At 51.8% G+C, this 26,951-nt stretch overlaps 1 protein-coding gene across 2 annotated transcripts in view; it reads right to left on the bottom strand.

Annotated features, from left to right (window-relative positions):
* THOC2 (THO complex subunit 2) overlaps window positions 1-26,951 on the bottom strand; it is a 2,257,836-nt gene that overhangs the window by 790,186 nt on the left and 1,440,699 nt on the right. For both annotated transcript variants that reach the window (XM_069612670.1, XM_069612671.1), the window contains exon 23: window positions 20,812-21,087. In XM_069612670.1, coding sequence (XP_069468771.1) covers window positions 20,812-21,087 — 276 coding nt within the window. The remainder of the gene's footprint in view (window positions 1-20,811; window positions 21,088-26,951) is intronic.

Genomic DNA, 26,951 nt, shown 5'->3' with positions numbered 1-26,951 from the left:
CATAATCGTGGTTTCCTGTAAAGATATTATGGAATGCATTTTTAAGATCAGCCAACAGTAGGATTGGTAAACAAATGAGATGTGACCGCAAGCATTCCAGGAAATAAAGTTTCAAGGATGGCAGTTAACATTAGGGTTATTGGATAGCCAGCTCTTGATTTCTGGCACATAAGGCTCCAGCTATCCAAGACGAATCCCTGGTTTGTTCAACCAAATTTAAATCCATCTTTGAAGCCTGGATCACACTGTCTGACCCCTAGTAGGGTGAAGACAAACCCCAATTTAATTTGGCATGAACGAGTCTTGATTTCCGTTGCACATTTTACCCTGATTATAACCCTTACCGAATAAGGTGTTAAAATCAAAGCCAAGTGCACCGACAGTGATTCATTCATTACATCATATAACAACCTTTACCATAAATGAATAACTACACAATCTGTTCTAAAATGATCAATAAAACCAATTCCATCAATGCCGCAAGAAGCTATTTCCTTGAGGTTCGGAATAGTGAACTGTTAGGACAGTTTTTCGGAAGTCCATCTAAGGGCTTAGTAAAACCATACAAACAAGACAGTACAAAACTTTTAGTATAAGGCTGATCCACCGAAGTATATAGTAACGTGGACAGAGCAGCCAGGTTTTTTTTGGGCAGGGGGATGAGGGCTGTAGGAAGGTACAAAGATCTTGTAGTATTCCAAGGGTTCAACAGAAACACAACCAGAAGTATTATAAAAAATAAAGGTTTATTATAAATGCAGTAGGCCAGGTTAAGCCTTAGGTTAAGTACTTTGACAGAGTCAAACACATTAGAAAAATACAACACAATGCTTTAAAGTACACAGACCAAAGCATAGACACTGTTCAGAAAACTAATCGTTTCTAAAGAATAAAGACCTTATCAACCAGTTAGAATAGGACACACCTGTTCATGGGGAGTAAAACCATTAGTTACATTTACATTACTTTACAGTGTCAAGGGTAGGAGACCCTGTGAGTCATGAAGTGGAATCACAAGAATCGCATATTAAAACAAACCTGCAAGTATACTTTTCTGAATAGTCAAACACTCATTCAAGGAACAGTAGAAACCAACATCCACATTCAAGATAACACACAGTTATACCAGGCGAGTAAGACCTTGTGGTTTAATACACAATTACAATTGCTTTTCAGCTCAGTAGAACACAGACTAAGGTAAGCAATAACTATCTACACAAATTTAGGATTGCACCAGGCAGACCGAGTTCAGGTACACCTACAGCACAATTTTTAAGAATGGCACACAGCTATTCTAGGTAGGTAAAACCTAAAGCCGTAATGCCCTATCAGAGTTGCTTTCTGGCCTCCTGGCTTACATCTCAGTTGCTCTCTGACAAGTGAGCTGACCAGAGCCTCAGCTGATCAGGAGTCGAGCAGCTAGGGCCAGACTGGCTGGGTCTGGGTGCTGCACCACATCCTCCCCCATGTCAGGAAGCTCCCGCTGCGGATCAGCAACAATATTGGTCCCTGCACCCTAAACTGGAGAAGGTCCGAAATCCAGGGCCTTGATGGCCAATGGAGGGCAATGAAGAGAAGTCTGCAGCACACAGAAGTCCTGAACTTGCAGAAAAGCCTCTGGCGCAAGGGAGGAGGAGGAGAACAGGCCTATCTGTTGAGGATGGCCCAGGAGAGCAGGAAAGCATTGTCCAGGGAACCAGACTGCTGTCCCGCCCATGATGCGATCAAGCACTTGTGGTTGGCCTGCAACGCAAAGAGATCAACAAGGGGGTGTGCACCACAGGTGAAAGGATCAATTTTGTTGCTGTCCACTTCCAATTCATAAGTATTGGAGCCCAGCTGGCTCAACCTGTCTGCTTCTGCTTTGCTGTCCCCGGGAAGATGAACCGCTCTGATCCAGTTGCCCTGAGACACAGCCCATTCCCAGATCGAGAACGCCCCCATGCAGAGTGCCCTTGACCTGGTTCCCCCCTGCTTGTTCAAATAGAACATTGTTGTTGAATTGTGAGTCCTGACAAGCACCGATCTGCCCCCCGATTAAGGGAAGAAAAGTCTGGAGCGCCAATCCCACTGCACTGCCCGGAGCTCCAGAAGATTGATGTGAGAATTGGCTTCCTCCCTGGACCACGAACTGTGAATGCAGTGTGGCACCAACATCACAACCCCCTCCCCCCCACACACCCCATCCCTGGAGGGTTGAGTCTGTGTCACCACCAGAAAGGGCTCCGGAGGAGCAAACGGTGCTCCCCCGATAAATTGACGTTGAGGAGGCACGAGTTAAGAGCAGAAGGAACGCACAACTTATCCGATTGTGAACCTGTTTCCTGGCCTCACAAAGCCGCCAAGTGAAGCTGGAGACGCCACTTCTTGAGCCTGCCATGTGGAACCATAAGCAAACATGAGGCTAGTAGGCCCAGCAGGTGCTGAAACAACCATGGTGACATCGAGGAATATCTTTGCGGATTGCCACCAGCCGTTCGGGGGTAGGGAAAACCCTCTGACCTACGGTGTCCCAACTGACATCTAGAAACCGCCTGGACTGAGATGTAATCAGCTGGTACTTCTTCTGGTTGAGCGAGAATCCTACATGTAAGAGCGCATCCTCCAGCCTCTAGCACGACTGGAGGGCCGCCACCGGGGAACTAGACCTCACCATCAATTTGTAGAGATAAAGGTACAGGTGAATGCCATCCAGTCCCAGGAGGCTCACGTTACGCTCACCTGGCTCCCACAGAGGCGTCGATGTGGACTGGACAGCTGCGGTCTCCACCAATGTGATGTGTAGGGCCGAGATGACGGACTGGACTGGCCCACCTAGCTTCGTTTGCTTGGCCTGTAGGAATATTCTTCTGCAAAGGGAATTAACCACCCGTGGAGTTGAGCGTAAACCCCCCCCCACCCACCCCTGCTGTTCTCCCCACAGATCACCTTTGATGTCCCCTCCTACAGTCTCACCTGATGGTTTGAAAAGATTAGCTCTCTATCCTGCATTGAGCGCAGAGGCGCGTTGATAACCAGTTGCTTCACTGGCTCGAAGGAATTGGTGAGTTCCAGAACAATATTGACTCCGAAAAGTATGTATTTCGTAAGAGTTCACATGTCTGACTTTCACTCTTGTCCGATTCCTTGCAGTTTGCAGCTTGACCCCAGCGAAGAGTTCCTCGTGGTAGCTGACGAAGTTCAGGTAAGGATTTAGCTTATCCTACACAGTTCAATAAAATAAGGCCAGAATGTAACCTGTGGCTTGCTCCCTTATTCAGGTGTGGAGAGAAAATATGAGGTTCGGGTAATAATGCCTCTGGCGGTAAAATTAGGTAAGTATATTGTGGTGAGAAGAGTTCCCCTTGTTTGTCCCTTCGTCTCACCTTCTTGTCCTTTTGTTACCCTTAGGGGCCGGGGTACGGCGAGGATGCAATGGTGACTCTGCCGACCCGTGAAGAGGAATAGTACCCCCGGCGGTAATCAGGTAAGTCTATGGGGGTAGTTACTATTGCCTCTGTTTATTCCCTTGGCTCACCTTTGCTGTTCTTGTGTTCCTCTTAGGTGCCAGAGTGCGGTGGGAACGTGCAGAAGGATGCGGTGGATCGTGAGGATGCTGCAGAGGCCGGTGAGTTCAGCGCGGCGCTGCAGCAGGCGAAGCGGCGCGTGTAAAATGCTTCTTTCTTCCAGCTCGAAGGCGCGGTGGATCTGGAATTCAGGTAAGGATCGAAGGTTTTGCTCTTATTCTAACCTCTTCTCCTTCTGTTCCTCCCTTTTTCTAGGAGCTGCAGACTCGAGGCGGTCGTGGCAGAAGACTGGATGCAGGCTTGCAGACACAGTGAGCGTTACACTGCTGGATGCAGAATAACGCGAAGCGTGTGTTGCTCTTTGGGCGTGGTTTAAATAGCTACCAAAGTAGTCCTAAGTAAGTATTCCTCCCCAGCCCCGGCCGAGTAAAAAATAGTCCCTAGGTAAAATAGTCCCCTCCAAGCCTCATTTGGCCTGAAGCTCTGCAGCATGGTCTGCATCAGGTAAGCTTGCAGCATGGTCTGCATCAGGTAAGTTCTACTCTATGAGCCGGGCGCCATAGGCGCCAGGACCGCACCGAAACAGCTCCTAGCAGGGGTTTCTGGCCTTGCTCAAAATAACTTGATGCCTGCTTCCGGGGTTGCTGGACCTGGTCTGGTTCCCCGGTGGGTAGGCATCATGACAGCTCACTACCACCGTCATAAACTTGGTGCAGACACAAGGGGCCGAAATGAGGCCGAACGGTAGCAGCTTGTACTGAAAATGGTATGACATGATCATGAACCACACCGGGGATCAGGTGTAGCGGGCGATAGCTGCCGGATGGACCTTGATGGAGGCGTGAGCCAGCCCCGAGTTGGCCAAAGACAGCAAATATGGAAGCACCAGAGGGGCCGTGACCCTCAGAGGGTCGATCTTCTGGGAGCAGCACCAAATGGCAAATCTCTTCCACTTGAGTCTGTAACATTTCAAAGTAGACGATGCTCTAGCCTTGGCGAGAACTTCCTTGTGGTCCGCTGGGAGATCATAGCCACCAAATTCTAGCACTGCAGGAGCCAGGCCTTCAGGTTCAGAGACCCTGGATTGTGGTGAAGAATGGCGCCTCCTTCCCTGGTGAGAAAATCCGCGAGCACTGGCAGCTTGACTGGTGGGGACGCTGACATGGTGAGAAGGTCCGGGTACCACATCTGCCTTGGCCACGCCCAGTGCGACGAGTATCATCCGACTGATGACTCGAAGTAACAACGGCAACGGAGGGAACCCATACAGAAAGAGGCCTTCCCAAGGGAAAGAGAATGTCTCCCCCCATGCTCCCCAGCTGGGAAAACCTGCTGGCAAATCTCTGGCACTTGGCGTTTGTCGCCGTCGCAAATAAGTCGATCTGGGGATTGTCCCATTTGACGAAAAGGTTCTCCACTAGGTCCTGCTGAAGTTCCCACTCGTGGCAAGAGCGAAGCTCCATCCTCAGAGTCGACTGCCATGTTCTTTACTCCTGCCAGATGAAACAGAATGAGGAACATACCCTGGGCGACGGCCCAGTGCCATAAGTACTGCACCTCTTTGGAGGGCGCTGGGGATCTGGTGCCCCCTTGTTTCCGGATGTAAAACATTGTGGTGGTATTGTCTGTGAAGACCCGCACCACCTTGCCCTTGAGGGAAGGCAGCAACGACTTGAGGACCCAAAACACCGCCCACAGCTCCAGAACATTGATGTGCAACGTCTTCTCCTCCGACAGCCATAGGCCTCTGGCGTGACGACTTCCGGTGTGGGCTCCCCATCCTTCTAGGGCAGCGTCCATAGTGACTGTCTCCTGGTATGAGGGGGTTCTGGAACCATGTGCCCGGGGCGATGTTGGAGTGGAAGCCCCAGCACTGTATCGCCGGACAGAACTCCTCGTCGAGAGGGATCTTGTCTGCGAAGCTTCCTGACACTTGTATCCAGCAAGCGTCCAGGAACACCTGAAGAGGTCACATCTGTAACCTGCAGAGCCAGATAAGGTAGATGCACGAAGATATGCCTAGCAGCGACTTGATGGTCCACACCGTGGTGATCTTCAGTGAAAACATCCGTTGTACCTTCCCCAGAATGGCTGCTACCCTCTCCCACCAGGGCGATGCGAAGCAGACCGTGGTAAGCCTGGCTCCCAGGAACAGTGCAGTGCTTTCTGCAATGGAATCGAGCAGGACTTCGGATAGTTCACAGAGGACCCCAGATCCATCAGCAGCTGGATGGTCCTTTCCGGGTGTCCAACGGCCCTTTCCCTTGACTTGGCCCGGATTAGCCATTCGTCAAGGTACGGCTACACGTGTATCTCCTGTAGACGTAGATGGGCCGCCACTGATGCCAGGCACTTCGTAAACACCCTGGGTGCCGACTTCAGGCTGAAAGGGAGGGCCTTGAATTGGTAGCGTCTTCCTTGCACCACGAAGCGAAGGAACTTCCGATGCTTCCCAACGGCCAACGTGAGGGCTGATGGTACGACGAGGAATCTCCACCAAAACCCTTTGTCGATCTGTTCGACTTTCCGCCTGAGGCACGAAAGGAAGAGTGGCGTTGTTGGAGAGAGCCCAGGGCTCGAGCTGTCTCATATCAGTCTTGATGGCTTGTAAGGACTTGTCGACGGTCTTCCCGAAGAGGTTATCCTTGTCGAAGGGCATGTCCAGTACCCTTGTCTGGACCTAATGAAGGAAATTGGTGGCCTTCAGCCAGTGACGAGGCAGACACTGTTCAACATCCGTCAGAAACCTGTGTCGGCGATGTCCAGGGCCACTGTGATTGCATGGTCCGACACCACTTCCCCTTCCAGGAGGAGGGAAATCACCTCCACCTGCTATTCGTCTGGTACGAATTCCAGAATCGGGGCCAGCTTGTGCCACAGCTCACTGTCGTACCTGGCCAGAATCGCAAGTGCGTTGGCCGCTTTGGCGGTTCTGCCCATGCCATCCAAATTCTTCCCCACACTGTCCGAAGGGACTGAGGTCGATGACGACACCACAGAGTCCGACAATGGTTGTGACCATAAGCACTTGGGTGCAGACTCTGGCGCCCTGAACTTTTTCTCCAGCCTATCCAGCTTGGCCGGAATGTTGAACAGGGCCAGGCCTTCCACCCAAACGTCTTCCAGGTGAGGCACTGCCAGGATGGTTTTCCTTTTGGCCACGCGCCTCTGGTAAAGAGAACCTTCCTTTTTGGTCTCTTCAGGCGTTAGCTGGAAGAGCATGGACGCTGTGGCATCCAGTGCATGAAACAACCCCATCTCATCCAGTGGAGACGCCCTTGGCTGAGGCGATCTGCCCGCTGTGACAATGTCGTCCGGTGTCACTGTGTCCGTCCCAGTGTCTGGGACCCTCATGGGGGAAGGCACGTGGCAAGGGTGTGGCGGTTGATCAGTGGTGCTTCCTCTTTTTCACAATAGGCTAATCCAGGACCACCAGGATCAGACCCAGGGTCAGCGGCATCCTCTTCTGAATTTCCGACACCAACATGGGCAGGGTCGAAAGGATGTGCAGTGATGCATTTCTCCTCTTTTTTCTCTTCCGACATGGTCGGGAGTGCGGAGTAGGCCTGATGACCTTCTGAAAACTAAGACCAAACTCGACAAACTTGCCCTTAGGGGGCGTAAAAATTCACTGACAAATGAATACCCGCTTGTCGGCTGATTAAGAGAAAGAGCACACGGTCACTGTTTGACAAAAATGTAACTTTTTACCAAAAAAGCGTCAAAAACGTAGATCAGCACACAGAAAAACACGAGGATTCCCAACACTTGAACCTGCAGTAAAACTCTGAAGATGGCTGCCAGCGGAGGGGCTTAGGGAGAGGGCAGTCATTGGCTGGGGGTAGTATGCCCCATAGCTCAGTGAATGGTTTAGAGGAGAAATACAGTAAGTGAAAGTGAAACAGTTTTTTCTTTTACTCAGGGGTCCCGGCCCAACGTCAGGGTATAGTCAAGAGCATGTGAATCCATGCCAGACCCCGTGCTGGAGAATATCACTTAACAAATAGTGCAAGCTGCAATAAAAGTTAAATGAAATGACAGACAGTTCAGTGTTCTCATCAACAACCACACTCTTCTACATACTGACCTAAAACAATTCACCAATTTAACCCTCCAAGGGCCTTATAACAGTATTAATGCCCAGTCACCCAGAATAAAGCATTAAAATTACAAAGAGGATGAAGGAACAAGTTACTTACCTGTAACTGTTGTTCTCCAGCATGGGTCTAGCATGGATTCACATGCTCATGAATATTCCCCGTCGTCAGGCTGGGAATCCTCGGTAAAGAAAAATCAGTATCAGTTTCGTTTCTGATCTGTCTTTCGTAGTAGTAACCAATCACTGATCTCTGCGTCATACTGACCACAGCCAATGACTGCCCTCTACCCAAGCCCCGCCTCTGGCAGCCATCTTCAGATTTGGTAGCACGTGAAGTGGCAGTATGACCAAGTGAAGAGCCGCAGAGGGGTAGGCGGGAGGGTTCGCATGTGAATCCATGCCAGACCCATGCTGGAGAACAACAGTTACAGGTAAGTAACTTGTTCCTTCTCCAGCATGGGGTCTGGCATGGATTCAGATGCTCATGAATATAAGAGTAAGTAGCAGTACACACATGCACAACCACGGGGGGGTGGCAAAAGGCTCAACATTAAGCATCTCTTACCTCCTCACCAGGCTCGCCTTAAGCGAACAGGTTGCGCAGCACTGTTTGGCCGACCCTGGACTCCTCCCTGGAATCCCAATCGACGCAGTAGAATCTTGTGAAGGTGTGCGTTGACCTCCACGTAGCAGCCCTTCAGATGACCAGCAGGGGCACACCAGATAAGAATGCCGTAGTAGCAGCGATCGCTCTGGTCGAATGGGCTCTCGGACGGCCTGGCAGCGGTTGGTTAGCCAACCGGTGGCAGTGCATGATGCAGCCGGAGAGCCATCTGGAAATAGACTTCGAGAGAGCCTTCCCTTGATTCTCAGGTCCAAAGTTCACGAATAGCTGTGATGTCCTCCGAAAACTCTTTGTGCGGTCCACGTAGAACTTCAGCGCTCTAGCCACATCCAGTGAGTGCAAAGTCCTCTCGGCCGGCGACGAAGGAGACAGGAAGAAAACCGGTAACACCAAGGGCTCGTTAAGATGGAAGTCCGACGGCACCTTGGGCATAAAGGAGGGGTGCGTCCTAAGCACCACCCTCGAGGCATGGAAAGTCAAGTACGGTGCTTTGCAGGACAGGGCATGGATCTCTCCCACTCGTCGTGCGGAGGTAATGGCCACCAGGAATGCAGTCTTCCACGACACAAACTTCATCGGTGCGGAGTGCATCGGCTCGAATGGGGGCCCCATGAGCCTGGTCAGCACCACGTTAAGTTCCCACGCCGGGGCCGGGGCCTTCAGCGGCGGGAACGACCGGAACAGTCCTTTCATAAACTCTTACCAGTCGATGGGACCACAGGGACGTCCGTCCTGTGGTTCTGGTATATCTAGACATCGTCGCCAGATGAATCTTAATGGAGGCATGGGCTAGCCCTGCCTTTGCCAGCGATAGCAGGTACGGCAGCACTTGAGGGGCCTTAATCCCTAGGTGGTTGATCTTCTGTGCTCGGCACCAGATAGAGAACCTCTTCCAATTATGACCGTAGCATTTGAGAGTCGAGGACGCCCTGGCCTTTGCAAGAACCTCTCTGCAATCGGCCGGTATATCGTAGCCTCCAAACTCTAGCGATGCAGGAGCCAAGCCTGCAGGTTCAGCGACGCCGGGTCGTGGTGGAAGATGGCGCCTCCTTCTCTGGAGAGAAGGTCCGCATCCGCCGACAGCTTGATGGGAGGGGACGTTGACAAGTCCAGAAGGTCCGGGAACCAGATCTGCCACGGCCACGCCGGTGCGACGAGGATCATCCTGCACCGGGACCTCTTGAGCTGGTTGATGAGTCAAAGCAGCAACGGCAACGGAGGGAACGCATACAGGTATAGGCCGTCCCAGGGGAACGAGAAAGCATCGCCCATGCTTCTCGGCTGGGGAAACCTGCTGGCGAAACTCTTGCACTTCGAGTTCGTCGCTGTTGCGAACAGGTCGATTTGGGGTTTGCCCCATCGTCGGAAGAGTTGATGCACCTGATCCTGGCGCAGTTCCCACTCGTGACACGCGCGCAGCTCCCTGCTGAGCGAGTCGGCGATGGTGTTTCTTTCTCCTGCCAGGTGGAAGGGAACCAGGAACATCCCCTGGGCGACCGCCCAGTGCCACAGATCCTGTGCCTCCTTGGATAGGGCTGGGGATCTGGTGCCTCCCTGCTTCCGTATGTAAAACATTGTCGTGGTGTTGTCCGTGAAGATCCGCACCACCTTGCCCTTGAGCGGCAGGAGGAACGATTTGAGAGCCCAGAACACAGCTAGGAGTTCCAGGACGTTGATGTGCAGGAGCCTCTCCTCCGGGAGCCAGAGGCCTCTTGCGTGGAGATCTCCTGTGTGGGCGCCCCAACCTTCCAGGGAGGTGTCCGTCGTCACCGTCTCCTGGTACGCTGGCGTCTGAAAGTCCTTGCCCGCCGTGAGGTGCGCTCGAACGCCCCACCACTGAATCGCCCGCCGGAACACCTCGTTGAGGGGGACCCTGTCTTCGAAGATGCCCATCGCCTGCATCCAACGGGCGTTGAGAAATTCTTGAAGAGGGCGCATCCGTAGTCTGCAGAGGCGCACCAGGTAGATGCAAGAGGACATCATCCCCAGGAGGGACTTGATGGACCTCACCCTGGCCACGTCCGTGGCTAGCAGGCGCTGCACTTTGCCTAGAATGGTCTTCGTCCGTTCTTCCGACGGTGCCGCCAGGCGCCTCACTGTATTGAGCTTCGCTCCCAGAAACAGGGCCACCTGCGACGGCACCAGGTGGGACTTTGGGTAATTTATGGCGAATCCCAGGTCTGTGAGTAGCTGGACGGTCCTCGCAGTGTGTTTAACGGCGAGTTCCCTCGTCCTTGAGCTGATGAGCCAGTCGTCCAGGTAGGGGTAGACGTGAATCCCCTGCAGGCGCAGCCGCGCCGCCACAGGTGCTAGGCACTTGGTAAAGACCCTGGGGGCCAACTTCAATCCGAACGGCAGTGCTCTGAATTGGTAGTGGCGTCCCTGGACGACGAACCTGAGGAACTTTCGGTGACTTCTGAGGATGGGAACGTGGAAGTATGCATCCTCCAGGTCCAACGACGATAGAAAGTCGCCTTCCTCCAGCTGTCCCAGTATGTGCTGGAGGGTGACCATCCTGAACCTTTGTGACCTGATGTATTTGTTCAAACGACGAAGGTCCAGGATGGGGCGCCAGCCGCCAGTCTTCTGCCTGACTAGGAAGTACCTTAAGTACACCCCGGAGCCCCGGAGTCTCTTCGGGACAAGCTTGATGGCGCCTTTCCTGAGCATCGCCCGTACTTCCAACAGCAGTTGCGGGACGTGACTTTCCTTCCTGGCCACAGGTGGAACGTGAGGGCACTTCTTCAGGAATTCGATAGAGTGTCCTCTTGCCAGGGTATCCAGCACCCAACGGTCGGTGGAGATGGACTTCCACACGCTGACCAACTTCGTCAGCCGGCCTCCCACCGGGGTGCTTCGGTGGGGGCCTGAGACCACAGCCGGTTCAGTCCTGCTTGGAGGTGGTGGCCTTGCCGCCTTGGCCACCTTGCTGACGGCGGCGAGGCACTCCCTGCTTGCCGCGACCCCTGTAGGCCTCCTGAGACGAGGAGCGTGCCGCCTGGCGGTAGGACGACGAGCCACCGCTGGATCCCTTGGAGGCACCCTGTCTGCCTCCGGAACTCCGAAAGGGCCGTCGTTGCTGAAGGGCTCCTAGGGCGCGGGCCGTCTCCGTGTCAGTCTTTATGGCTTGGAGGGATTCGTCCACCGCCTTCCCGAACAAGTTGCTGCCGTCGAACGGCATGTCCAACACCCTGGTCTGGACGTCCTGACGGAAGTCGGTCGCCCGGAGCCAACCCCGTCGTCGTAGGCAAACACCGTTGCCCAGCTGGCGGAACCCGGTATCGGCAATATCGGTTGCCACCGTTATGGCGTGGTCCGACGCCACCTCGCCTTCCTGAAGTATTTCCAGGGCCTCGGACCTCTTGTCGTCCGGTATGAAGTCCAATATGGGGGCCAGCTTAAACCAGATCTCCCTGTCGTAACGGGCCACGATCGCCAGGGCGTTGGCCGCTTTGATCGTCGTCGCCGCCGACGACGAAATGACCCGCCGCCCCATGGCGTCCAACTTCTTTCCCTCGCCGTCCGGCGGGGAATTCGACGTCGAGGCTCCTGACCCCGCCGCTTTCTTCTTCGCCGCCGCCGAGACGACCGAGTCTGGCGTTGGCTGGGCCCTGAGGCACAGGGGAGAGGTTTCGGGGACCCGGTACTTTTTCTCGTACCAGTCCCGTTTGGCTGGTGCCGTGGAGGGGTTCTTGAGAACCGACAGGCCCTCCTCCCAGATGTCATCCATTAGAGGCACCGCGATGACAGTCTTCCTCTTGGCCTCCCGGCGCTGATAGAGGAAACCTTCCTTTTTCTGCTCCTCCGGGCAGAGCTGGAACAATTCAGACGCCCTGGCGATCATGGCGTGGAATGAGCCAATCTCGGCGGGCGGCGAGGCCCGTGCGACGGGAGACCCGTTCCGTCGTCGTCGCCCTCAGAACCCGTCGTCGAGCCCATCGCACCGTCATCTCCCGACTCGTGGGAGGGTGAGGAGGGAACTGTAGGCCTTACAGGGGCGAGTGGAGTAGAGGGTTGGGTGCTCCGTCGTTTGTTCTGAGGACTTCCCGACGGGCCAGGTTGCGGGTCCTCCGGCCTGGGCCGTGGTAATCTCGTCCTTATCTCAGAGCATAAGGACTGGATCGCAGACAAAATGGCCACCAAGCTATCCTGAGGCCTAGGTTCCGGCTGCGCCGGAAGGGAAGGCTGCTCTTCCTCACCATCGTCGTCTTCCTCGGGTATCTCCCGAGGATCTTCCTTACAGGATCGAACCTTCTCGAATTGGACTTCGAGATTCCTCACAGCCTCGGTCAGTTCCTCCTCCGAGGCTGACTACGAGCTCGAGGAGGCTACCGTGCCACCCCTCACTTCTTCCATCATGGTGGCCATGACGATGGGCTGAAAAGAGGATTCCCTCCTTGGCGGCAGGGAAACTCTAGTCCCGGAGGAAGTCTCCGCTGGCGGGGTCTCTGCCGGCTTGGCCAGAGTCGCCGCGATCGCCTCGATAGAGGCCTTTGCCTGCTGGGTAGGGGCCTTCACCACCTTAGGTGCGTCCCGGGCCTTCTCCTTAGGGGGAGGGGCGACGCCTCGCTTCCCCTCTTACGAGATTGGACAGGGCTTCTCTCGAAGCTTACCCGGGGTCTCGGACTTCCTCTTCCCCGAACCGGAGCGCTGGCTCGTGGTTGACGGTGCTGGGGAAGGCGCGCCCTGCCTGGCGACCGAAGAGCCCGACCTTTCGGCGCTCCCGGAGCCAGCGGACTCGCGGCACTTGGCCTGGTGTTGGGCCCCCGTCGCCGGGGCGCCCGCACAGGACTTAGAAGCCCGCTCGGACCCTTTCTTCTTCTTCTCACCCGTTGAGCCCTTCTCCAACCAGCTGGCGAGACGGGATCGACAGTCCCTCATGGTCCGCTCTGACAAGTTCTTGCAGAACTGGCAGTCCTTCTCTACATGAGTCTTGTCCCCATGAAGACAGTAGAGGCATCGCGAATGTTCGTCTTCCTTAAACACATTCTGCAGTCCGCATCCAGGGCAGCTGCGAAACAGCTTGGGTCCGGGTGACAAACTCGCGTCCTGGGCCATCTCGAAGTAGGACTCGAATCTTCTGGAATCCTCCAAGAAGTTGATTCGACGAAATCTTCACCCTTGAGGGGCGTAGGAAAATCCTGTAACGGGTAGCGTTAACGGGAGTAGAAACGGTGGAGCTTGAGGCTCGATTAACCGATAAAATGTGAAAATTCACCTGAAAAAGCGCGAAACACGCAGTAAAAGCTCGAGAGCTAAGCACGAGGACTCCCAACACTTGAACGTGCTGTAAAAATCTGAAGATGGCTGCCAGAGGCGGGCTTAGGTAGAGGGCAGTCATTGGCTGTGATCAGTACGACGCAGAGATCAGTGATTGGTTACCACTACGAAAGACAGAGCAGAAACGAAACCGATACTGATTTTTTCTTTACCGAGGATTCCCAGCCTGACGACGGGGAATATTCATGAGCATGTGAATCCATGCCAGACTCCATGCTGGAGAACCATAGTAAACCTTAGCAAAATATTTCAAGAAACAAATATTTCAAGAAGTTACCTTCCTAATACATTTCATGCAAAAATGGGACTCATGGTTACTTGTGTGCAGTTAGTGTTTCATGTCCATTCAGAAACCTCAGGTAAGGTGGGTCAATGACCAGTACTTACAATTCAGACACCCGCCTGGCCGAAGTAATTGCCACTAGATAAGCCAACTTCCATGAGAGGAACTTCAAAGGAGCCATCGACATGGGCTCAAAATGAGGTCTCATCAAAGCCAAAAGAACCACATTAAGGCTCCACACCAGCGCAAACTTCTTCACCGGAGGAAATGTCCGAAACAACCCCTTCAGAAAATGTTTCACCAATCGATCACTGAACAGAGGAGCAACATGGCGCTTTCTCGTGAACCTAGAAATCGCAGCCAAATGTACCTTAATGGATGACTACGCCAGGCCCCCTTCCGCCAGATGAAACAGGTAAGGGAGAACTTGCACCGGAGGAACGTCCAAAGGCTCAACCGCAGGATGACCCTTACACCATTCACAGAATCCCGTGTATTTATTAGCATACAAGACATTAGTGGACAGCGCCCTCGCTGCCTCCAAAATCCGTCCACACTCTCGGGGTATTCCTAAATGACCAAACTCAGAGTGGTCAGGAGCCATGCCGCTAGGCTGAGACACGCCGGATCGTGATGCCACACTCTGCCATCGTCCTGAGACAGGAGATCCGGATCTGCTGACAAACAAATCGGATCCTCCACAGCCAGATGAAGATCTGAAAATCACGTCTGCCTGGGCCAGAACGGGGTGACCAGAATCACTAGACTCACTGAATCACTAGACACGGGTACTTACGAATCCACTGGATGATGCTCCGAATGAGCGGGAATGGGGGAAATGCATATGCGAAGAGACCTGTCCACGGGAACCAAAACGCACCCCCCCAATGACTCGGAATGAGCCCTCTGCTGAGCGCACCTGCTTGAAAATTCAGAACTCCAGGAAGATGGAAAGCGACAATGTTGGTCCCTTGAGCTAGAGCCCCAATGCCTAACGTCCTGCGCCTCCTTCAACAGGACTCTGGAATGTGTGCCCCCGTTTCATTAAATAGAACATGGTGGTGGTATTGTCCATTAACACCCTCACCACTGATTCACGGATAAAACAACTTTAGGGCCCAGTGCACCACCCTCAACTCGAGCACATTGATATGCAACAAAGTCTCCACCTGAGACCATAGGTCCTGCACCTGTGACCTGTTGAGGTGTGCCCCCCCCATCCTACCTGGGAAGCGTCCGCTACGATCTTAAACTGGAACTCCGGCTCCAGCAAGGGCATGCCCCTTACAAGATTGACCTGCCCATCCACCAGTGAAGGCCGTCCATCAAGCTTTTGTTGACCAGCAACTTGTCAGACCATAATCCCCGACTCTGCGACCATTTGTCTGCGATAAACTCCTGCACCGGCCTTATGAACAGGCGTCAATTGGGAAAAAGAGGGATACAAGATGCCATGGTCTTTAACAGCAACATGTAACTTCGGACCGAGATCACTGCGCCCTTTTTCCACTCGCTTGCCTTGGCCCGCAATTTTTCCACATGCTCGCTGGAAGGCCTCACCAGATTTTGCTGGCTAATAAACTGCGCCCCGAGAAACACTAACTCTCTGGATGGCGTCAAATACGATTTTTCAAAGTTGACGGTGAATCCCAAGCCGTTGCAAAAGACGCATGGTGGCCAGGAGAGACTCTTGTGCCCTTTCCTGTGACAAAACCCTCACCAACCAACTGTCCAGGTAGGGGAACACATGATGACCTTCACCCCGGAGGAAGGCTGCCACCCAAGCCATACACTTTGTGAACGTCCTGGGGGACCACTCCAGGCCAAACGGGAGGACCTGAAACTGATGGCGTTTCTCTCAGACCACAAAACACAGGCACCTGCGGTGCTCCCGCCGCATAGGGATGTGAAAATAGGCGTCCTGCAGATCCAACGACGCCAGGAACTTGCCCGGCTGCACCGGCCGGATTACATCTTGCATCTTGAACTTCAGGCGTTGCAGATTCTTGTTCAATGCCCAAAGATCTAGAATAGGCCTCCACTTGCCGTTGGGCTTCTTCACGGCGAAGTACCGGGAATACACCAGTTGGCACCGCTCCGCAACCAGAACTGGTTCTATCGCCCCTTTTTCTGGCATGAGCACCACCTCCTGCCGCAGGATCCGAAGATACGGCTGCAGCCCATGTACCAGCGGAATAGGAACCGGAGGACGCCGGAACTCCGAGTGGCCAAGACACACTGTGTCTAGCACCCAGCGATCTGATATTTTCTGCCACTCTTCAACTTGGATGGCGACCCTTCCCCGCAGCAGATTGTCCATATGGCAGTCATTGTTGAGTTTTAGTTTGTCTCCCCTTGGACGCCGTGGACTGCAAACCCTTCTTTCGCTGAGCTTGGAAGTCCCGACCCTTCTGCGCCGACTGGACAGAACGCCGATACCCTTGAGAAGAGTAGCTGGAGTGCCCGTACCCCCATTCTCTGGAGGAAACAAACCAGGCATTCCCAAAAGCTTCACGGAAAGCTTGAAAGGAGCAAAAAGAGCGGTCACTCTGTAAGGAACCCAATGATTTAGTTGTTTCTGTATCCTCTTTCATCCCTTTCAGGGCCTCATCAATTATTTTGCCGAACAAGTGTTGGCCTTCACATGGCATGTCGATGACTTTATATTGGACCTCTGGGCGAAAGTCTGTGCATTTCAACCAGGCCTGTCGTCGGAGCACTACTCCATTATTAATCTGTTTAAAACCAGACTCCGCCAGGTCCACAGCAATATTGATGCTGTGGTTGGAGGCCTCCTCCCCCTTTCGAACCAACAGCATTTCTGCCTTTCGATGTTGCTCCGGCAGATGATCCAGAATCGGGGCCAGTCGATGCCACATTTCACGATCATATCTGGCCAAAATCGCCAAGGAATTAGCAGCCTTCACAGTCGTAGCCCCTACCATTAAGACCTTTTTACCAAAATAATCCTGCTTCCTGGCCTCACTGTCCAGAGGCGTCACATTTAAGTTGGCTCATGGCCTTACGGCTGGCAGCCACGAACACCACAGACCCTGGCGTGGGCTGCAACACCAGGCAACTAGGAGTAGACTCCGGAGCCTTGAATTTCTTTTTTCAAGGCGACCTTTCACAGCCAGTTCGGAAAACAGGTGATGCCTTGTGCGCAGAGCCTCCTGCCACAGATGGTCCAATATCGGCACCTAGAAGACTGCCTTCCTCCGCTTGCCCATATGGTCGAAGAGGAAGCAGTCCTTACATTCCTCTTCAGGTGCCAGCCCAAACTCCAGACATGCTTTCGACATGGCATGGAACTCCCCAATATCATCCGGAGGCGATGGCTGAGCTTGACTATGGGGCTGCTCCACCTCCACATCCGTGTCCCACGCGTCATCCCTCGTCGGCGACAATGACACAGTAGACCGGGTGTCCCGCGGAACTCTCAGCGTCCGAGTCAGGTAGCTCGCCTTCTTTAGGATGAAACATTGGATGACCCAACCCCACCGGCAAGGGCAACCGTGCCGCAGGAGACTTCCTAGGAGCGTCACCAGGCAACCCCTCGACCACTGGCACCACCGGACTCTGAGGAGGAGGCAACCTCGCATCTAGTTACCCCAACAAAGATTGAAGCGTAAACAGTACTTGCAGTGACAGCAGAGAAAGTGAGTTTACCAATGGATCAAAGGGCGGCCCAGCCCCTACCCCACTCGACGTCAAAGGCCTCACACTCTGCAGACCCAAGGCTGACGGGTCAAACACTGGCTCCTGTTCCTCCTCCATTCCCGAAGAAAAAGAAAACGTAGCAGGATCTTGCTGCAAAATGTTCTCAAGAAGGACTGCCTCAAAGCTGGCGGACTGAAACACCCCACCCGTCGTCAACAACCCTTCCGATTCCATCTGTGACAATGACAACAGCAGCAGACCACTATCTGTCAAAGTCGTGGACGGCGCCAATGACACCACTGTCTATGATGGGACCGTAGACTGCAGCACTACCGTCGATGACTCAACAACCGTCGACAAGCACGTTGTCGGAACCACGTCCCCTGGCCTCGATTTTACCACAGACCCGGATGTCTTGGAAGAATCGGGACGGACGAAGACTTGTGATGGTTCCTGGACGACGAGTGCTTCGACAAAGACTCCCTCGGCTTCGCCAGGTCTTTCTCCGACACCGTAGACTTCTCGGGCCTACCACCAGACCCCTTGAACTTGGCCAGCCGACCATGCTTGGACAACGAAGAGCCACTTGCCCCCTTCGACTGATGTGCTCTCGACGAAGACTTGCTGCCACTCCCCACCACCGATGCAGGTACTGTGGCCCGATGCTTCTTAGCAGGGGGTTCTGCCGATGCAGCTTGGCGATGCTCTGTGGTTTTCTCCGCCCTTCCGGAAGACTGGCTCCCCCGGGCCGAACCCAACTAAGAGGCCGGGTATGTGCCCTCATTAAGCCAACATATGAGCCGTCGATTATGGTCAAGGTCTTCTGCGAAAACCCCCAACATATCTCGAAGGTATCCGCCGAGTGATGAGGGTAAAGACAGTCCATATGACCATCCCCTTCGTACACCTTCATGCCCCAGGTAGCATACTGCATAAAAATAGACTTCTTCTGGGCTACAGACTACATCCTAGCCCACAAACAAAAGGCATATGCAAAAACACGAACCAACACAAGGTGATCCCAACAGTTTGGAGACGGTTGAAATCTGGGGGGAAGCAGCGGGGGTGGGGCTATTTATACCAGGCGGCCTATTGGTGGAGCCTAAAGCACCCAAAAAGGATGTTGATAAGACATTGAAGTGTTGAAGTTTTCCATAGGAAAATGCTAAGTTAAAGTTACTGAGGATTCCCAGCCTGACGACGGGGAAATATTCACAGCATGTGAATCCAATAAAGATCCAAATGCTGGAGAATGCTAGCTACAGACAAAAGAGGTAAGTACGCCTAAGTCAGCACAGTACTTTAGGGTTAGAAGAGGATCCAGCTGGCTTCTGTTCTGGTTGCAGTCTTGCAGATCCTGGGTTCCTGGGCCTCAGTCGCGAGGACAAGAGGGAGGATTTCTGGAGGAATCCTGCACTACAATTTTAAGGTCAGAAGTAGCTACGGGCTCTTTTCAGTTCAGCAGTACTTTGCGGTTTCAGCTACCGGCAAATAGCGCCACTGCAGATTTTGGACACATGATGGACTTTCTTCGCCTCCCTGAGTCCAGCACTCTGTTGAGGTGATTCGAGCTTGGGTTGTCCTGCTTCGGGAGGGTCCTCAAGGTCTTCCTGGAGCTTCTGTCTGGCTTAAAGACGTTTCACTCCACTATGGATTTCTCGACCCCTTGTACTCTTCTCCAGCAGCAGCAAAGATGTACAGCCAGTTGGGGACGGTCCTCCAGAAAAGTATGTCTTTGGGTTAGTTGGTCCCACTAACCCAAGGGAAGAAGTCGTCCTGTCGGGAGCTTCTCTGGTTCATTCGGAAAAGCAGTTTCACCACAGCAGCAGGGCTTCACGGGCAGTTGAACAGTTCAGGAGGCTACAGCAAGCTTTTTGTCACGATTCCTTCGTCGGATGTTTCTTCCAGTGGTCGACTGTCTTCTGTTCAAGAAGCCTCGCCTTTTATGCAGGTTTCTCCCATTCATGCACAACCTAGCTGTCACTCTCTCAGACAGCCAATTGGCACTGGTGAATTCAGGTAACCAAGGAGACTAAGGACAGGGAGTTTCGGGCACCTCCCTCGCTTCCTGCCCTGCCATACACACTGGAGCCAGAGGCGGGTTTCAGCACTGAAGCCCGCAAAAGGCAAAACAAACAAAAGGATTAAACCTGGTTTGGTGCGCAGCGTAAAACCCAAGACCGACCTCACAAACTAGAAATGGCGAAAAAAGAAGACTGGTGCCATTTTGACAATGTTCACCCATGGGTGCTATACTGCAGCTGAGGATTCAGCCTGCGGTAGAAGAGCACAATGGTAGGAAAATTAAACCACTGCCACCAGCCATTTAAAGTCATGAGGGTAGCTTACAAAAAATAACATGAGTAAGTGGGGAAAGGGGCTACCAAGTAACCCCTCCAGCACTCAACATACGATGCGGTGTGCGGGACCTACATAAGAAAAAAGCCAAGTAAAGTCAATTTGACTTTACTATTCTTGGGAACAGTAGATCAAAGAGAAGGTATTTAAACCTTATGAGAAATCCAAAGGACCTCTCTGTGACACCGCACTGAAGGTGCTGTGTGTCACCATACAAAAAGTAGATGCCTGTGTAGTTTGTCAGACTCCAAAAACAAAGAAAACACAAGAGTCCAAATCAGATCAAAATACATGAGAGTGAGAAAAAGGTCTCACTCACTCGAGGATAAAAATTAAAAGGTCCTAAAGTCCAGCAAAAAGAGCTGGGGGCTCCAAGGTTGAAGGGAATTAGCACAGAAATGAGAATTCTCCCTAACACAGAGTTACATGAAGTTAGACTTTGACAATGATTATATGCCTTAAAACAGGTGTACAGATAAGCGCAGTACAGCCACTTTTATTCCAAAAAAAGGCACAATCCCTGCAAAAGAAGGGCAGCAAAAATATTCCCAATAAAAAATGGGAATCTGGCACATATTGGGGATGTTGGCTTCCACCAACAAAGCCAAACTAATATGACTGTTACGTTTGATCAGTGTCACCAGGAGAGCAGCCCTACAGGAGGAATCTCTAATACTGCCCTATCTAAAGGGGGACTTCAAGGTAAAATAATACATACTTTAATTTGCATACACACCTAGGTGCAAAACCGTTGGGATTACCAAACAATATCGGGTTTAGAGTAAACATATTACTTGGAAAGGAAATACCCCCTAGGAATAGGGTGTCCATAAAGAAAAAAACATTTTTACTCTCAGCTTGGAAAGATGCAGTAAAACACTCCTAAACACAATCTTAACTAACAACTGGCCTGAAACAAAAAACAAAATAGGCACATTGCATCAACAGAAGAAAAATGGAAATTAAAAACAGGAGTCAAAATTATTTTTGAATAACGTACCATTTCCATGTTGTCATCAATGGCTTTCATCTGGATTTTTAATTTGGTCACTTCTCGGTCATAGCTTCTTTGAGGGACAGCAAGGTCGTACATTGTTAATGACCAGAACGTTGCATAGAACTGCGGACTGATGTCATCCCAAACTTTAGGCAGATGTAATGAGACAACCGCTTCATGAACAGGAGCCATAACTAATTCACAAGATGTGATGTACTTGTGAACCTTTTGCTGCTGTTTGTTACCCTTCTCAGCTTTTTTGAGTTCATCATATTTAGACTGCAAATTGAAAAATGCATATACGATTATGTTATACATTCATAAGATTGAACGGTTTCAAGGTTAAGATTAGAGTCCTGATTTTTCAGGAACAGAAACATCTGGCAAACATTTTTCACTAAAAAGCAAATACGATTCAAACATTGCTGCTGTGCGCTTCTCCGGCAACCAAACAATGCACATCTGCAGCATTTGTACCAATACTCCGCTGAATACTGTAAAAACCATCTTAAACACTGGATTTTTAAAATCTTGTTCGCGCTCCCAGCGCCGCTGTGCCTGCTTCCCTCCCACCCTCCCCTGCATCCACTTCCTTGTCGGGTCCCTCCCACCATATTGGTCAGACCACTCCAGGGCAGCTCCTGCAGCCAAGGGTGCCAAGGCAAAGGGCGGCTCCCGCTGAAACGGCTCCAGCTAGTGTCTGCAGGTATCACAAGGGGGAACCAGCGGCCAGCCGGCAACCAGCAGTGACTAAGGAAGGTAGGAGTGGCCCGGGTTAGGTATAGAACCTCACTCTACCCTGCAAACCTATCCATATAGCAGACTCTCAAACTTGGGTGTGTTATCTCCTCTATACAAAATTGCATTGTGAAAGTATTCAAAATTGCATTGTGAAACCTAGGCCTTTTCCCCACGATTCACGACTTTTAAATGTAGGTTTTTCTCCTATATTTAAAAATTGCATTGTGAAAGTAGTGCCGATCTGTGGCTTGCCTCCTAGCAAAGCACTCATCAAGCAAACCATTTACCACTATCTAAGATCATGTCGTCTTGTCCAATTGTCAACTTGCCTCGTCTCTCTCTGTCTCGTCTGCCTGAACCCTACCCCATGTCCTTCCCTAGTTTTCTCCCCTTCCCACTCCCTTCCTCTTCTCTCCTTAGCTACCTACTCTATGGTGCTCTCTTTCTCTCCTATCATTTCTAACTGCTTCTCTATCGACTATCCTGCTCTCTTGAAATCTGGTAGGAAAAAGCTTAAAAAGGACATCTTGGGTTCCAATCCAGGCCTCCCTATTGCTGACACCTATATCAGTGCCTCCATCAGGCAAACTTTCAACAACCTCCTCTTTGCGTTCCTTCGCCAGACAAATGGACTCTACATATGGTCTCTGTGCTCCCTCCCTTCTCTTCCTCTCCCATTTATGGTGACACAAGGTGTGAGGTCCTCCTGGACCCCTTCTACTCCTCTAAGGTCATCATTAATGTTCACTTGAATGGTACCGTCTTGGTCCAAGGCTATCAAGCCAACCTTCTCCTCTTTGATACATGCTTCCTGTGGCTCATCAACTTCCTTTCTTCTCCTGCTGTACCCTCTCCCCCCTTCACGGCTTTGTTGCCGCCCCCTGCTGTCTCCTCCTTGGCTACCTTGCCCTCTCCTCCTTACTGTTCTGCCCCCACTCGGGCTGCTTCTACACCGCTGCAGGGCATAACTCTGATTTGTACCCCGACCCGGAAGTCTTTCAGGGACGGCAACCTTCTCAATATTGCCACTATAAAGTCTTGCTCAGCTGTCAAATACTCCTCGGACATCTGCCACCTCCTGGAGGAACTTGACCTCAATGTCGTCGGTCTAACTGAGACATGGTTCACAGCCAGCTCTGTAACAAGCTTTGCTGGCTACAAGATCCTATTGGCGCACAGATCCAACTGTTCCAGAGGGGGTGTAGCCCTGATCTTCCCTGAGTGGATTCCTGCCTCTGTCATCCCTACGCAGGCCTACTCTTCGTCTGCAGGCTCTCTCCCTCTCTCTCCTGGCTATTGCCTTACTGTGGCTACCATCTATCGGCCACCTGTTCAGATCTCCTCCTTCCTATCAGAGTGGGCGGACCTCTCCTCTTCCCTCCTGGTCTCAACCACTCAACTCCTTTTTGGAGACTTCAAAATCCACCAGGGTGCTTCCTGTCCTTCTATTGGACTCTTGTGACCTATGCGACTGACTCACTCTATTCTCCCCTCTGGCCGGACTCACTTTGCAGGGCACACTCTGGATGTTCGGATCTCTTCAGACTTTCCCCTTTCGATCCCTCTCACCACTCCTCTCTCCTGGAGTGATCACTTTCTCCTTTCCTCCCAGCTCACCCTCTGAACCCCTCAGGCCAAGCCAACTCCAACACTGCCACCTACATTCTTGGTTATCCGACCCATGAAGCGTGTGTCAGTTGAGGCTTTCGCCACCACTTCCTCACCATCTCCCTAACAACCCCCCCACCCCCCGCCCCGGCTGAATAACACCCTGACACAGCCCTTTCCATGCACAGCCTTTTTCCCACTCTTACATGTGTTTTGCTGTGTGTGATTTTCACTTTTTGTGTGATCTTGGGTACTGGAGCCTCACCTACTCCATTTGCACCACTTTTTGTGTGTGTTACACAGCACCTTCTGGGCAGTGACACAGGGTTGTCTGAGACTTCCCACTATTTCTGGGGCTGACTACTGTCCCCCAGAAACAGGTAAAGTTGCCATAAACTTTATATAGTCCCTTTAAACCACAGAACCAGTACACCCCATCTTAAATGGAGTATTGGAAAGGGTTAACTCTTATCCCTTTTTGTCTGTGCCTCTTGGAGCCTTGTTTCGCTCCCTTAACATTAAGACTTGGCTGGTGGCAGTGGTAACTATCTTAACTTTTCTACCGCGATTATCTTATATAAACGTGGTATTGTTCCAGGCTATTATAGTAGCCTCGAACATTAACCCGCTTGACCAAATACATTTTATTTTGGTTCCGGCTGAGTTTATTCGCCATTTTTTTTGTTAAAGTCTTTCTCGTGTTTTTCTCTGCACACCAAACCGGGATGATTCCGTTGTTCGCTGTCTTTTCGCAGGCTTCTACACAGAACCCTCCTTAAGGCGCCTGATAGTCTAGTTAGGTCGGATGTGAGGGAGGGATCTTCAGACCCCTGCCATGGGTTCCCTTGGTAACCCAAGTCGCACTTTGGTCTGATTGGCTAAGGGGACTGGCCTTGCCAGGACAGCCAACCTGCTGTGTGATTGACAGCCAGGCTGTATGAATGGGGGAAAACTGCATAAAAGGCAGGTCTCAGGGCTGGAAGAGCAGAGTTGCCACTGGAACGAAAGAGCCAACGAGGAACTCGAAGAAGAGGACCCCTACCACGACTGAACCGCCCGGTGAAGCCCTGCTGCAGGTCCAAATCTCCGAATCCGACAGAGAAGATCCTCCAGGAAACTTCTTCCCTTGAGCTAGTGCGACCAACCAGTTTGCCCATACTATAAGCCAGGACCCCTCCTCTGGTCTCTGTACACAGCTACAGTGGGCCGGATAGCCAGGAAGGTCGGACCCTGCTTGGGTTTTAAGGAGCGCAACTTTTATTTGTTGTTTTGCTCTGCTGCTGGTTTCTTCCCTGCGTGGCGCAGGACCCTCCAGTCTTCCTACTTCGTGTAAGTCCGACAGTCGCTTCTGGAACCGTGAGCTTGCAGGAACCACCAGGAACGTCCGCCTCAGCTACAGGTCCTCTCTCCGTTTTAAGGTACTGTGCAAATCCGGTTGTCCGTTTCGGTCAGCCGCGGTGAAAGTGTTCGAAATATTTCTCCAATCCGAGGCCTTGTCCTTCTCTTCAAACTAACTTTTCTACCAACCAACCTCGTCCGGAACCTGGGCCACAAACTTTACCGCAAACTACCTTGAACTGTGTGATTTTGAGCAAAAGACTTTTGTCCTATTGACTTTGGCCCCAAGCCTTTTCTATCTGATCTCCTCACTGTAGTCTCTCGGTCAACTGCCCAGAGTACTTACCTGTTGGTTTTGCCTAATTTCTAATAACTTTGTCTTTCCGCCCTTTTTTGCTTCCACTTCATTTTGTGAGCTTAACTTGTCTGGAATTTAAGGGAAGTGGTGCAGTGTATTTATGATTGTGATTTTTATCTTGCTTAGAATAGTGAAATGTTATACAACTGTTGAGTAAATAAATATATATTCTTTTACTTAGAAACCTTGAGTCAGTGTTTGCCTGAACCATAATTGCTGCCCTTTGTGTAACTCTTTGTACTGCTCACTTACTCTTGAAAGAAGTCTGGCTGCTCTGCTACTGCTACCACTATAACTGTGTAGTACAAGCATGTACCAAAGGTGAAATTGTACTGTCACTTGTAGGACTAATTGTGTGTAGTGTTCCCAAAGGGTACTGCATATAATTCTGCGTAACACACTCTGCTATATCTGATACTCTCAATGTTCTTGCCCTCATCATGAGGATACGCTTGAAGCCCAAGGCCAAGTGCAACTCTTGGTATGACTCAGACCTCATCACCCTTCAACGCAAGTGCAGGGTGGCTGAGAGGAAATGGCATGCTTCTGGTACATCCTCTGACAAACTGGCCTGCTGCCTGCTCCAAAGGCAACACCAGCTCTCTGCCCACACCAGGAAGAGAGCCCACATCCAAACCTGCGTCTCTGCGGCATCTAACAACTCGGCCAAACTTTTCCAAATCTGCAAGGAGCTGGCCAATCCTGCTGCAGTCTCTACCTCTCCTGTACCCTCCCAGGCCCTCTGCATGGCCTTGGCCTCCCATTTCATCTCTAAATCTCAGGACATCCTGTCCTGTATCCCCCCTCTACTCCCCTTATTCCCCGTTGTTCCTCTGCCCGCCTCTCCTCCCTCCTTCTCTGCCTTTCCCCTGTTCTCCACAGACGAGGTTTCTAGACAAGTCTGATGTATGAAAGTCTCATCAAAACAGGTTCACCCCTGTTCCTCTAAAGCCATCAAGGACCCCATTGACAGCCTGACTCCTGCTCCGGCTGATTTCTGCAACCACTCCTTTGCCACTGAAGTCTTCCCCTCCCCCCTTAAGAACTCCCTTGTGCACCCTCTTCTTAAGAAACCCTCTGCCAACCCTTCTTGCCCGGCTAGCTATCACCCAATCTCCATCATTCCTTTCCTGGGCAAACTCGTGGAAAAGCTGGCCATCTCCCAGCTTAATCTTCACACTGAATCTGCTGGTTGTCTCCATGAGCATCAGACTGGCTTCAGAGCAGCCAGAAGTACGGAAACTGCTCTCTTGAACATCTGTGAAGACCTCCTCTCCAACCTTGATTCCAACCCCTGTGTCGTCATTTTACTTGATATTTCCTCTGCCTTTGACAGTCAACCATGCCATCCTGCTCAACCGTCTCAATGATAATCTGGGAATCAATGATCAGGCCTTGGCTTGGCGGATCTACTTCCTCTCCAATCGACCCTCCCAGGTCCAACTTGGGTCCTTCCTCTCTTCTATCTCCATCTGTGGTGTTCCCCAAAGGTCTAAACTCTCTCCCCGTCTGTTCAACCAATATGTGGCACTTCTTGCCCACTGCATTGCTGCTCTCTGCCCCAACTTTCAGTGCTATGCGGATGATACTCTGCTCATTTTCAGGCTCCAGTCTGCCACCTCTTCTCCTTCTCTCATCTCTGATTGTCTGTCCGCCATCCAGGAGTGGTGTGCCGCCAATGATCTCTGCCTTAATGAAATGTAGGACTGAGATTCTCCTCACCGGCACACCGGCTCCCTCCTTTCCTGTCACTTTCTGGCCGGCCTCTCTTGGCCCTCTTCCTGTTCCCACCTGTGAGGCTAAGAACCTCAGGGTCATCTTCTACTCCACACTTTCCTTCTCTCCTCACATCTCCAACGTCTCTAAGAAGTCACACTACCAGCTGCACCACCTCAGGAGGTATTCTTCCTTTCCTCCTTCACTCAGAAGCTCAATATCTCCAGAGTTCAGGTTCTCTCTACTGCAACAGCCTCTTACTAAATCTACCTGACTCTACTCTCCGCCCTCTGCAACTCATCCAAAACAGGACTATGAGACTTGTCCTTGGCCTCAAGCCCAGGGATCGTATCTCTCCAGGACTGAAATCTCTGCACTGGCT

Source organism: Ambystoma mexicanum, chromosome 5p (genome assembly GCF_040938575.1).
Source record: "Ambystoma mexicanum isolate Mex_15411 chromosome 5p, UKY_AmexF1_1, whole genome shotgun sequence".
Classification (NCBI taxonomy): Eukaryota; Metazoa; Chordata; class Amphibia; order Caudata; family Ambystomatidae; genus Ambystoma; species Ambystoma mexicanum.
This window is presented reverse-complemented; position numbering and strand designations above follow the sequence as displayed.